The sequence below is a fragment of the Micromys minutus genome (assembly GCF_963924665.1).
Source record: "Micromys minutus genome assembly, chromosome: 19".
Taxonomy (NCBI): Eukaryota; Metazoa; Chordata; class Mammalia; order Rodentia; family Muridae; genus Micromys; species Micromys minutus.
This window is the reverse complement of record NC_137954.1, coordinates 39,872,546-39,885,682: the sequence shown is the minus strand read 5'-3', so window position 1 is coordinate 39,885,682 and position 13,137 is coordinate 39,872,546. Positions and strand designations below refer to the sequence as shown.

Sequence of the window (13,137 nt, the reverse complement as noted above, 5' to 3'; positions counted from 1 at the left end):
CTCAGGCTGGTCCTTCTGTTTCCACCTACACTGCTGAGGCCTCTCTCTGTTCCCCTTTCTTGGGGTGGAGCAGAGAGGAATGAGGGATAGTACCAAGATAAGTGGCTTTTGTCTGCTGGCAGCTTCCTGAGGATGGGCAGGAATTCTCAAAATCCAGCTGACACTAGGGCCAGCAAGTGACTGAGTTTCCACAGACATCTCAGTACCAGAGTGCACACACGGTGCCACCAAAGCAATGGCTTTTGTAAAGAAACAGGACTGAGGCTCTGTGAGATGGATGGCCCAGTGGGTAAAGGCACTTTCCACAAGGAGCTAGAACCTGAGTTCTGTCCCCAGAGCCCACATGATGAGAGGAGAGAGCGAAGGCTTACAAGTTGTTTTCTGACCTCCACACATAGGCTGTGACACACTCTCACAACAAACCAACAGACAGAAAGACAGATGAGACAGACAGGTAGATAGATAAATTCTAAATGTAATATTTTTTAAAAAAGAACCCTGTCTACAAAATGGAGTCCTCTACCAGTCCCTAGGTGGCTGTGATAATGTCTCAAGGACACTTGTGGAACACAGCAGAGTTAACGCATCTGGAAGAAAAGGGGAAAAGAGGTGTGAAAGCAAGACAACCTAATGGCCTCGAATGACATGATGCCACCTTCCCAGTGTCCCTCCTGGGGTTAGCATCTACAAAGAAGACAAGCAAGGATCTTATAACCTTGCTGTTGGTACCAGTGCTTGGAGATCTCTGGGTCTAGACCCTAGCTTGAGATGGCTTTCTCTGCAGGTAGACAGACTACTCCAGGGGAGACTGCCCCTCACCGAGGTGGGCAACGAGAGTTCTCCATGCCCCATTGCCAATGTGCAAAATGTTCCTCACCCTTGTCAGTGGGCAGCCCACACACTTACTCTTCTCTATCCCATCCCTTGGAGCTCAAGAACTCAGCCAAGCTTTGAGAGCCGTGAGAACTGAGCAGACTTCAGTCAGAGGCAACAGAAGAGCATGTGCTACCATCATTCTGAAGCAGGAGTCGGGGACATAGGGAAATACACAGAAGACAAGGTCTGCGATTGGAAACTTTTTAAAAAAAAGTATTCCTTAACTGTAGGATCAAATGCATTCCAGTTGTGGAAACAGTAGCACTAGAACATTCCAGAACATTTTTTTCCCTCCATACAGAAATCCCACACCTGTAAGCAGGTCCCTTCGCTTCACTGTCTCCAGTCTCTGGCGGCCTCCAGTCAGCGTTCCGCCTATATAGACATTTTGTATAAACAGTCACATAAGCCGTGTCCCCTTTTCAAGCACTGCTTGAGCTTCACAGGTTTTCAGGATTAGCCCTGGCAGTGTGTAGCTGTGGTCTTCATGTATGTAGGTGGAACTCATGTTACCTGCCTCTTCCTGAGCCGTTGGAACCCTCCCTCCAGCTGCCGTGAACGTCTCTGTCCATACACAGGTTTCTGTGCCCACACATACTTTCGTGGCTTTGGGTTATATATCTGTGACGGAGTTGCTGGGCCAGAGCAGCACTGAAGAGATTTTGTAACTGGAGGGATATCAGAAACTCACCATTATACAAATGGGGAAACTGAGGCCCAGAGAGCACCCCACCACCACCTCAGAACTTAAGAGCTGGAAGCAGGAGAGTGTCCCTTACCCCGTGCCTGACTTGGGGTGTCTCATTCAGATCTGATAGACACAAAGAACTGGCTTTTGTTGAAGGCCCCTGGAGAACCAGCCTGCTTCCTACAAAGGCAACCAAAGAAAGCCGTTGGTTTCTGTCTAATTAAACTTTCCCAAATTAGAAAAATACCACGTCAGAAGTTTCTGAGGGGAAAAAGACTCACACATGATTTATTCTGGAAACAGTGACTTAAATTCATTGCAAAATCCATTGTGTGGAGTCCTGCTCACAGGCAGCCACAAGCATTTAGTTGTCCCCAGGAGCCAGCACTGACTGCTGCGCTCGGGGGAAAGCATCAGGCAGGAGGAACGCAAGTGGCACCCGGGGACAGACATGCAGGGAGCTTTGCTTTGTCTTTTACTTGCCCTTTCCCTCTCTCTGGGCAGAAAAAGTGATCAGCATAATTGGCGTTAACAATTGTAGAGAGATGCTCGGCACGGGCCACCAGACCAGGAGCCGGCTACAGAAAAGCCTCAGGGTGGCACGTTCTATCATCAACCAAAGTCCTGCCACTCACAAGGAGGACTGCACCGCTGGGTGGTCTGGCCTCCCTTCGAAGAGAGGGTTGAGTCCATTTTCTGAGTCTCGGTGGCACAGTGGCTTTTGGAGCAACGGCGACAATGGAACTGTACTTACAGTTAGTTACTAAGTCCGGGAAAGAACAGTGAACTGAGTCTCGACTTCACTTCCTCCCGTTGAGGTCGAGTGGTCCTGAGTTCACACCCAAGGAGGGACTGGTTTCTGCTCAAGGCTGTGGGGCCATAGAGACGCCAGGATAGTGGGATAGCTCTTTGCACACAACCCATGGGGTCCTTTCTAATGCTGCCTTCACTGTCTGGAAAGTGCCACTGATGCCCTGTCCTGGGCCAGTGGAGCCTTCTTCTCAAAGTCTCAACGCCTGCCCTGAGGCCCTCTGCTTTCCCTGGCATCCAAGGCCTCTCCCCTGGTCCTGATGTGGTCAGAAGCAGGACCACTGCTGCAGATTTTCTGATTCCCTTCCCAGAACAGTGTTGAAGCCTGAGAGCTGACAGGATGCCAAGGTCCCCGAGGTCCCCAGCCTTGCAGAGTGGTTTGTCCTGGGCCAGCCTGGGCTTGTGATGAGGCTTTGTATCTGTGAAGGCGGGTGCGCCAGGCTTGTTCTCACAGAACTCTTCTGGATCTCACCTGGTTCTCAACCTTCCGAATGCTGAGACCCTTTAATGCCATTCCTTGAGCTGTGCTGAGCCCCCACCATAATATTATGTCATTGCTGTTTCATAACTGAAGCTTGCTACGGTTATGAATCGCAAGTCGCAAGTCCCTTCTGTGTCCTCAGTAAACTCCGAGCACTTTTCCTGCATCTATTTCAATTTTCTCTCCTACTTTGTCCGTCAATAGTGGCACAGGAACGTCCAGGACACATGCACTAGAGGCACGTAATGAAGTGAAATTGTCCCGTATCGAAATGACGCAGAACTGCTCACTTTTTAAGTACAGTGCCCAGAGAGAGTACGTGAGACAAGCCGAGGAGTCACCAAAAGGACCAGGTTCCACCAGCTCTTTAGAGAACATGTTCCACCCTCAGAAGACGGTTCAGAGGGGAGCCCTGATATCTTCAGTAATTTGTCGTCTGGAGAAACACCCCAAAGCCCATGCTACCACCATAGTGCAGATCCTTACATGGCACAGACAGGTCCTTGGTTGTGCACACAGAAGTCAGCAACCCCATAACTCTCTCAGCTCCACCAAAGGAGTCACCTGCTCTGCCACATCCTCAGGAAGGGCCACGGCTAGTCTCTTGTTGCAGTTTGGGGATATAAGCTGTTTGGAAGAGACCAATCCACAAAATAGGATATTTCTAGGCTTTTAGGAAACAGACCCTGATATCTGATTGGAGCTGTTTTATTTGACTACTAGTGTTAATAGTCACAGTAGTAATAATAATGATGATAATAATAATAACAACAACAACAGCAGAAGCAACAACAAAAGCAGCAGCCAACTGAGGAGGGGGGTCTCTAAATACACATGTGGGTCTGGGTGAGCAGTTCACAGAACACAGAACTCATAGGGCTCTGAAATGAAGGTGTGTTTACCCCTTAAACATGGCCTTGTCACCCCAGTGAACACAAGGCCAACCTTCGGGATCTCCTTCTATTGTCTTTGTATGGGAAACCTCACTAGGACTTGTGGAAATCATTTTTTACAAAGATGACACCATAGCTAATGAATAAGTCAACAGGTGCACCGGGTCCAAGGAGGAAGGAAGAATTTCCAGAGGTAGGAATGGTCACAGCAGGAAGAGTCTGAGCCGATCGTTCCTAGATACGTGGAGCAACATAAGCAGATGCACTTGAAGAAGAGACTCCTGGCGACTGGGGCTGGGCTAATGGATTGCAATAGTTAGAAGTCAGTGTATGTCCAAGTTTGTGATTCAGAACTAATTGATTTCAGGAAAAGCAATCAACCCCCAATGAAGAATCCATTCACATATCAACTGAAGCATAGCAATAGAGGCATGCCCGATGCTCAAGTTCAAACCAAAACCAAAGCAACCAAACAGGAAACCATACCTTCCCCCTCCTTTCCCTCCCACTTTGCAGACATTGGGCATTGTTCACAGAAACGGTAACGCCGTTTTTATTTATCAAGGCAAGCGATCCCTTTAAGAATAATATTTAAAGTTTGTGCAAGTTTCTGGAAACTGAGGCAGTCATAGTAGAGTTTGCCAGGCCTGCCATAGGGGCACCCTCCCCTCTCAACCCTTGGGGTGAAAGTCTGAGAAAGACCGTTGACTCTTACACTCCTGGGGAGGCAACCAGTTGTTGAGTCCTGATCTTTCTGATTTAGTCAGCCTACATGCCTGAGAGGGACAATGGGAACGTCCGTCCGTCTGTCTCTAGATAAGATGGAAAGAAAATAGTGGCTTCTGGCATTTTTGCGTGGGGATCACACAAAGAAGCCCACAAGGCAGCCAAGCATCAGCGTCAGCTGCAGACTATTTCTAAGGAGTCTGAGTCTGTTTATTTTACAAGGCAGCTCTTTCCTGCTGTTCAAGCAATGAAGACTCTCAGGGACCTTCTGAACAGGGGTCCCAGAGAGGCTGTGTTTGGGGTGCTGGAAAGATGACTCTGGGATTAAGAGCACTGGCTGCTTATCCAGAGGACCTGGGTTTGATTTCTTGCACACACATGGTGGTTCACAACCATTTGTAACTCTAGTTCCAGGGGTTCTGATGCCCTCTTTTGGACTCCATAGGCATCAGGAGCACACACAGTACTGTGACATACATGTTAGCAAGTTTCCTACACACAGAAAATAAGAATAAAATTAATTTAAAAGGCAGGAAGGCTGGGCGGCACTTGTCTGTGCAGCAATGGGAAATGGTTCACACTTTAAGTGTGAGCCTGCCTTTTTTTCTGAGCCAGGAGGTCATCAGAGGGATGGAGCCCCGCCCTCTCTCTAGCAGCTGACTAGAGCTGCTCTCACTGACCCTCCTGAACCCCTGCTTTCAGTCACACCCCCAAACTCAACCAGGGGCTGTTTGGTCACAAAGGGTTACTAAAAGTCAAGGTTTCCTTCAAATCCACCCTCTCCCAGTCACACCCCAGATAAGCAGAAACGCAGATAAACTCCAGAGCACCCTCCCCACCCCCACCACCAAATGTGCCGTCAATGAACACACTCTTCAGGCAGAAAGTGAGCTAGAAAGGAGAATTCAGAGCCACTGCCTGTGCCTACGAAATGCTCAGAGTTCAACCCCGTCCTTCATCAAAGTGGCAGAAAACTGAGCCACAGAATTTGAGGCTTAATCAGGTCAAAGACACTTTTACTGAGACCCCAGAAATGAAGTCACAGTTCTAAATAGACCGAGGCTGGGTTGCCCCCATCTCTGCTGGGTAACATGATAAAGGGAAGCAATGGTGGAGCTGAAGCTGGGCCCTGAGAAGCTCCTTAGACAGAGTAGCCAGGGATCGCAGCCCTGTCTCATTCATAATCACAGGACCTTGACAAGATTCTGAGCAAGAGTGAGGGACAATAACAAAACATTCCAAGTTACTCAAAGCTGTTCAAAATAACTGTGTTCAAGGAGCGCTGAAGATTTCCTTCATGTTGAGGTAAAGTCACATGTCAGCCTCTCCAGCTTCAGATTCAAGGATCCCTTTGATGTGACAACCGTTGGTAATCACTGACTGGGGGAGGAAAAAAATTCCACTGTGCCTCAGTTTACATCAGCATGAAAATTACAGCCTTAGCATCACATTCTCCTCCCAAATAAACACTCAATTAAGGCGTAGTTTAACAAAACTAAATCACACAGGAAGGCTTGCTGCAGAACCGAGTCACAGAATGTATTCTGAAGACAAAGTTCATGATTTGAGATCTGGTCCCATATCTCTGTCTCTCTCTCACACACACATAAACTCTGAAACTTCAATATTTATATTCCTCTAAATCATCCTTTAGAACTGAGAAAAGCCAATATAGTACTGACATCCTCAAGAGCAGACGTATGCCCCTTCCAGACAAGAATGTCTGCAAATCCATTTGCAAAGTTTTTTTCTCTATTAGTCTGGAGGTCAACTCCCGTTGGAATTAATGCTCACTCCCGACTTTCTGAGGCACCTCTGTTCAGCAACTGCTAATTAATTCTGTCTATATGGAGACCTCACATTCTAAACAGAATCCAACAATGCAAATGAGGGAAAATGTAGAGTGTTACATAGATTGTTTTTTTAGTTTATTATGCAGATGAAACGGTCCTTCTGAAGTCCCCCCATTTAAATACAGACTAATTCTTATAGAATATGTTTATTTATTTTTTTACTGAAAAGGGGAGGGGATGGGAACGGATAAGATCAAAGTATATGGTATGCTTGAAAGAAAGTGTCTTCGTAGAACATTTTCCAATGTAAGGAAGATGATTACATGCTAATAAATACTTCAAAGTTTTTAACATTGAGATAATTTTAATTTTTCAAGGAGGTTCTGCATTTTTACTCATTTTTCCTAAGGATGGCATCTTCCCGGACTCTAAAATTTTTTTAACCCCTAGACTATCTTCAAGTATTAGCGTTTTATTCCTGCATATGCATGTGGTGTGTGTGTGTGTGTGTGTGTGTGTGTGTGTGTGTGTGTGTTCCGTGTGTTTTAGTTTTACATGTGTAGTCTCAGGTGACCAGGAACAATACCATTTGAAACAGTTTCTGACTGTTTAAGTTTCATCTGAGCTTTGGAAAACAGCCATCTGTGAGTCTTAGATCCTGCTCCTTCTGCAATTGAGGCACCGCTTCGTGGCTACAGTAACTTACCCACCTCTTTGAGTTTTACAGCCTCCTCCGTGAACTCACTGCTGGTAGAGAGTTTTGCAGTCACTTTGCTCTCTGTAGCACACTTCTGCCTTCCCAAGAAAAGACGAAAAACATACACAGACATTCCTGCCCCATTCACAAGGCTCTAAAAGACACCAAGGAGACTGGAGGGATGCACAAACTAACCTGAAAACTGCCCCAGAACTGCCTTTAAACTTGGCTTATTAAAATATTTTTAAGTCCGTAGTTAAACTCCAGTTATGAGTTACAGTACCCCGTGCACAAAGAGTGGACCTCACGGTTTCTTTGCCAGGCAAAATTAGCCCCACATCTGTGCCTTCTGGTCAGGTCAGGGTGAGTGAGGCCGGTGGAAACTCATTGCTTCCAGGCTTACAACCTGCTTGAAAGAGAGGCACTTTCGGACGACCTCAGTAAAGGACATTTCAAATGACCTCAGAAAGCCCCTCCAGTCTCACCAGCCAGACAGGAGGCAAGACAACACTGCTGATCTTTAGGAGGATGGCTCCATCCGTAACTCCTACTGTAGGGAGTTCTGTAAGACCGTCTCCTTTGTACCTCACGTACCTCAGCTTTTCATTCTAGTCTAGTCAGCAAACAAAAGCTCCACCGGGATTGTGCATTTCCCTTCCTCCCCAGGCGAGTTTTATTTTGAGACTAGCTAACACCCCGATGCAGGAAACACCTCCATGAAGCACGATGCCAGGGGAGCGGAAGGTGAAGGAGACACATACTCTGTCCAAAGGAACCAAAAGTGCTCAGAAGGAAAGAAAAGTACAGTCGGTGGAGATGAAAACCTGCTGAAAAGCCGTGCAGAGTCAGCACAATGGGAAACGGTGCCGCCTTCAACCATGACCAAGACGGCAGAGTCAATAATGGATGAGAAATGGTTGCCTTTCTCTGTTCTGGACCAGGTGACAGCCACCCTGCTCAGAGGGTTCCCACGTCTTACAAACATGCTGCAATTTCTCAAGGATATTTGAATTCTGCTGACTGGGAAAACCCCTGATACCTAGTTTAATTGAGTTTTTGAACACCCGGCCAAGGAAGGACAGGATAAACTTTAATCTAAGCTGGACTTCATGGGCCAGGCCCTGTTTCTCTCCACAGTCAAGGATGATTTAAGCTTTGTGTCATTAGTAAAAATATGTCACAATAGATATTAAAAGTATACACAGTTCACTGAAATGTCTAGGTTCCTCTCCCTCCAGGTCTATAATTAATATTCCTTGGGAATGTTACAGAGAAATAACCAATTACAATTAGCAGCATTTCTAGGAGATTAACGTAATTACAAGTGTATTTATGCTCCTTGAGAGGGCTCGGTTAAGAATAAGAACATGAAGGTGTTTGTTAACGCAACCCCAATAAATCAGACCAAGGCAGGTTGGGCATCAGCAAGTGCATCAAACGTGGGCACATTCTTTGGGAAAGAGTCCCCTGTGCGGCCAGACACCAGTTAACCGCACTAGCCATTGTACTTGATTATTTGAAAGTAAACAGGCCTGCATTTTGCTTTCCAACCCAATGTGTTATCTGATAGTTTAATGCCTTTTTGTCCAAATAAGCTCTTAACATTTTTTCATTTGTTTATTACAGATATTGCATTTTGGATTTTAAAACATATTTGATTGCAAACTGTGATTGACTCGACGCCGTTGAAGAGAGCAATTATCTGTAAATGAGTTTTAAATGCCCCTGCTAAACTCTTGCATCAGAGAGGGAATCTCCTGGTGTTGGCTTTCAGTAATTTTCAGAAGGACCATCTTAACCATAGCTCTGTTGACATTTTCCTTAAACAAACTCTACATGCATGTATAAAAAAAGATGGTGCATTTCATCTGCCTCGGCCCCCTCAGACGTGTTGTAAACCAGGATGGTGTGAGGGATGAGTGGAACTTAACTAATGGACACTCATCATTTAGGCAGCAAAAAAACAGAATTAATGTATTATCCCTCTGTAGCTTCAAGGGCTTTGCCAACCCAAACTTTCTTTCCTAGAGAAATACGTGATTGAGACAATTCCCATCTGTTTTTGACAAACACAGGGGGAGATTCCCACAAGTGACTCTGTTAAAAGCTCTTCTTTAAAACTATAAAATAGTCGTTATCCCGGGGTGGTTTCGTCAAAACAGTTTTCGACGGCAGAAATAAAAGATTTTAAAAGGAAGGAAAGGAAGAAGAGGGAAAAGAAAGGGAAGGAAGAAAGAAAACAAACCCTCTGTATGAGACCAACATTTCGTAGCCACGGCAGCAACCTTCAAGATATTGTATTATAAATACTAAAATCGTAAACCGATGTTTGGGACAACGGATAGTCATGCTGATCTTGATTAATCTAAATTCTATGTAAAGTAGAGACTTTCTTTAAAAAAGATACTTACACGATGCCTAGAAAACTAAGGGAAATTACGTGGGAAGAATTTTCTACACCACACTCTCCTCGAAGATTGAAGCAAGGCCTCAGAGCAGAGGCTGCAGCCTCGCCTAGAGGATACTGCCCGGCGGGACTGCCTGGGGATCTGGAAGGTGTCTGCTAAGCAGCGGGTGCAGGACATCCTAAATGCTCTGCTAGAGACAAACACCCATCCAGTGCTCAGCTGTGCCGAGGTGCCTCCTTCCCAGGCAAGGCTGCTCACACTGATTCTTCATTAACACCCACCCCACACTCAGACTTGTCACCCCGCCTGGAGCCCTTCCTGGCCTTGCTTGCCTCTGTGTCTTTCCAAGTTCAAGGATAGTGGTACACTAGGCACACAACTCTAAATACGATCCACCTGCTTACTGGCAGCGGGATACTCCAAGCCGCTACATCCACCCAGGCCTGGGCGCTTGGAGGTTCCATACTTTTGGGCGACAGGGTCTACTGCACTCCTGCTGCCCAGCGATCTACTCCTCACAGCTGTGAACCTGAAGCCCCAGCACTGAACAAAAACTTTTCTGCAGTGCTACCGGGCGGCATCATTGTACCTACTGAGCGGGTTCAAACGCCCTAGCATCCAAGGCGCGGGTTGGAACTGCAGCCAGAAAGAGCCGATTGTCTGCACCACGCGTGGGCTCCGCGGCTCCACAGAATGAGCGCGAAGCAACAGGTTGGCCACAACGCGGCGGGCATCGCATCTCCTGGCCTCCGCTGGCCTAAGATGTTTTGACAACCGCTCCCCACAGGGTCACCCACAGACACCCATCCACCAAGAATAGAAAGTGTGACCATTTGTCCAATATGTGTATTTGGACCCTGCTGGGGAGCCACTGGCGGGTGGGTTCAGAACTGATACCCAAAAGGCCTCGGGCGTGCCCCTGGGATAAGAGACTTTTCCCATGTCCCGCCATTCCCTGCAGGCTGAGGAACTTTATCCCATCCCTGTGCGGTTGTCTGAGGGACCTCCACAAGAAGAGAAGCCCTGGCCCGTCCGCCCACCCACCCGTGCGTCGTGGATGCCCATCACGCACAGCACCTACCCTGGCGTGCGGCTCCGGAGGTGGGTGGCGCGGCGCTAGTGGGAGGCGGACATGGACCACGCGCCCTCCATGCGCCACACGGAGAAGGCGTAGCTGAGACGCTCGTGAGCCACGTAGCTGCAGCTGGTCATCTTATTGTCCATCTCGTCGCTCTGCAGAACCTGGTAGAGGAAGTCTATGTACCTGGCGGCCAGCTTGAGCGTCTGGATCTTGCTGAGCTTGTCAGAGGGGAGCGTGGGGATGATCTTGCGCAGCGCGGCGAAGGCCTCATTGAGCGACTGGGTGCGCTGGCGCTCGCGCACGTTGGCCAGGATGCGCTGGCTCTGCAGCTCCTCGAAGGACTGCGCGCTCGGGCTCCCCTTCTTGCCGCGCTTGCCCGGGGTCGGGCTGCCATCTTCGCTCGATTTCTTGCTGTAGCGCCGCTTCCGGCCGAAGCGCTTGGGCTGCCGCTCCAGCTCTTCCTCGCTGGTGCCCAGACTGTCCACGGGGGACACCGGCGAGCTGGAGCCCTCCTCCATGGCGCCCGCCCGGCGCGCGTGGGGCTGGGGGGCGCCAAGCGCACGCCACTGGCCAAACCCGCGGCCGCGGAGCACAGGCTCCCGGGTCGCTCGCAAAGGCTCTGATTTCGAGGCCGGCTTGTGCAAAACCGAGGTCTCCGGGAGAGGAAGTTATTCTAACTTTTTTGGAAACTCTATCCCGGCTGGGTTGCTAAATAGCTGTCAGGAGCGAGGGCGGCGCGCTGATTGGCCACCGTGGCCAGGGGCAGGACAAGTTCTGGGGCCTTCGCCGGCCGCCCCCGCCCCCCCGGGGGGGCGGCACTTTCAGTTTTGTCTCCTCTTTTTTCGGCCCTGACTGTGGCCGGCATCTCGGAGGCCAGGTCCGCGCGCGCAGCCTGCGCTCCCTACCCCAGGCGCGGGCTGCTAATCAGCGGTGCTGACCCCTAGGCTCAACGGTGCCTGGCTTTGTCTGACTCTCCTGGAGCAGATTTGGCCCTGCCAGGGTTCAGGGTCTCTGCGAGGGTTGGAGGAGGCCAGTCCAAGCCCAGATGTGCTCCGCGGACCAAGGACGCAGCTGAGAGCCTCTTGGGGTGCGCACTGAGACCTCGGCGTCTGCAACGCGATCCTGCCCGCAGTGAGTGGAGCTGTGCAGGCAGAGTGCCACGACCCGGGGCAGGGCAGACACTCGCCTGTTGGCAGAGAGCCCCCCCCCCGACTCCCCCAGGACCTCGCCTCAAATCATAGAGACGCCGCACCCGCTTTGGCCAGATTGCGAGTTGGGGATCCTTTTCAATCCCAATTTTCTGGGGGTACTTCAACGTGGACATTTTTTCAGAACCTGCCCCCTAAATGTTTTATAGCTTAGGTACCACAGCGAGCCTCTGCGGGAGCGCCCATGTGTCTGCCATGCTTGCCTACCTGACCTTGCCCTGCGTGCTGGATTCTGGCTAGGAATTCAGTCTCAGCCTCTGTACTCCGCTTCCTTTGCAGGCGGGTGGTGGGCCCAGAACACTGAAACTAGGGAGAGCCTGAACCTGCCTGAAGTCCCCTGCCCTGGGCATTGATGGGCAGGGCAGGAGGGCTCAAGATTGCAGACCATTGAGCCAGGCCTTAGCGAACAGACATCACGGACCCCCGGCCCTTTGCCATCTGGACTCAGAGAGCCAAGCGCCAGCTCGTTTGAAGTGCTTGGGATCTCTTTGTTCGCCAGGCTGCTCTAGCTGGGGCCTGGAGGTGGTTTACAGCTTCCTTGCCTTTGAACCTATTCCCAGGTGACCCGGGCTCAACTAGGCCAGGCTTGAGCGAGGCTGTCAGAGAAGCCCTGTGATCAAGGGCTGACTAGGTCTTATTGAAGTTGAACCTGAGGCCAGAGACTGCTCAGCTTCAGCCGCTCCTGGGGGCAGTGGGGAGGGGCCACGAGGTGGGGCCCCGGGGGTTGAGACCACTGTCTAGGGAGCTGCAAGGTCTGTGTATGCCACTTCTTACCCCCTAGCCAAAGGCCTGGGGATATCCAACTCCCACCACAATGCTCTGTGGAGAGCAGGCCCACTCGCAGAGGATTGTCACAGTACTGCATGTAGCTTCTTAAACATGCCCAGTCTTCAGAAGGTTAGTCAAAGGTCTCCTTCAGTCAGTGTTCAGCACCAGGCTGACTTGCCTTCTTGGAAGGCCACGTTTTATCCAGTGCCCCAAAGTAGCTTTCCTTCATCTTTTAAAAATGCAAACTTACTCTAAGGAGCAAAAGAAAGCACCCAGATCTCAGCTTCCTGCCTGCCTGGGATGGCCTTTCCTGGGACTTCCGGGTGGAAGGCATAGGGTGCAGGCATGCTGGGTCATTTTTATCACCCTGTATCACTAGGGTGAGGAGTCTCCTGACCTGGACCTCCTTTAAAGTCCGGCTTAAATAAATAAATCAGGTGATACTGTCCTCTCTCTATAACCAAAGGATGTTTTTCCAACAGAAGCCTTCTGGTACCCAGCCCAGCCCCCTTCCTCCTTCTTGAGTCTGTGTTTCTCTTTCTCGCTGTCTTCTCTTCTCCCCTCCTCCCTTCCTCCACCAGGCAGAGGTCATAGTTGAGAAGGAAAGGAAAACAGCCCAGCCAAGAAGCCTGGTAGCTCTCAAGCTGCTGGGGCTCAATTCAGCCTGAGGATGGGGGTGGGGAACATTGCATGGAACATGTAGCTTCC

At 49.7% G+C, this 13,137-nt stretch overlaps 1 protein-coding gene across 1 annotated transcript in view; it reads right to left on the bottom strand.

Annotated features, from left to right (window-relative positions):
• TWIST2 (twist family bHLH transcription factor 2) overlaps positions 1 to 11,098 on the bottom strand; it is a 41,097-nt gene extending 29,999 nt beyond the window's left edge. The window contains exon 1 of the mRNA XM_080933502.1: positions 10,454 to 11,098. Coding sequence (XP_080789628.1) covers positions 10,489 to 10,971 — 483 coding nt within the window. The 5' untranslated portion in view covers positions 10,972 to 11,098 and the 3' untranslated portion in view covers positions 10,454 to 10,488. The remainder of the gene's footprint in view (positions 1 to 10,453) is intronic.
• Between the last annotated feature and the right edge of the window lie 2,039 nt (positions 11,099 to 13,137).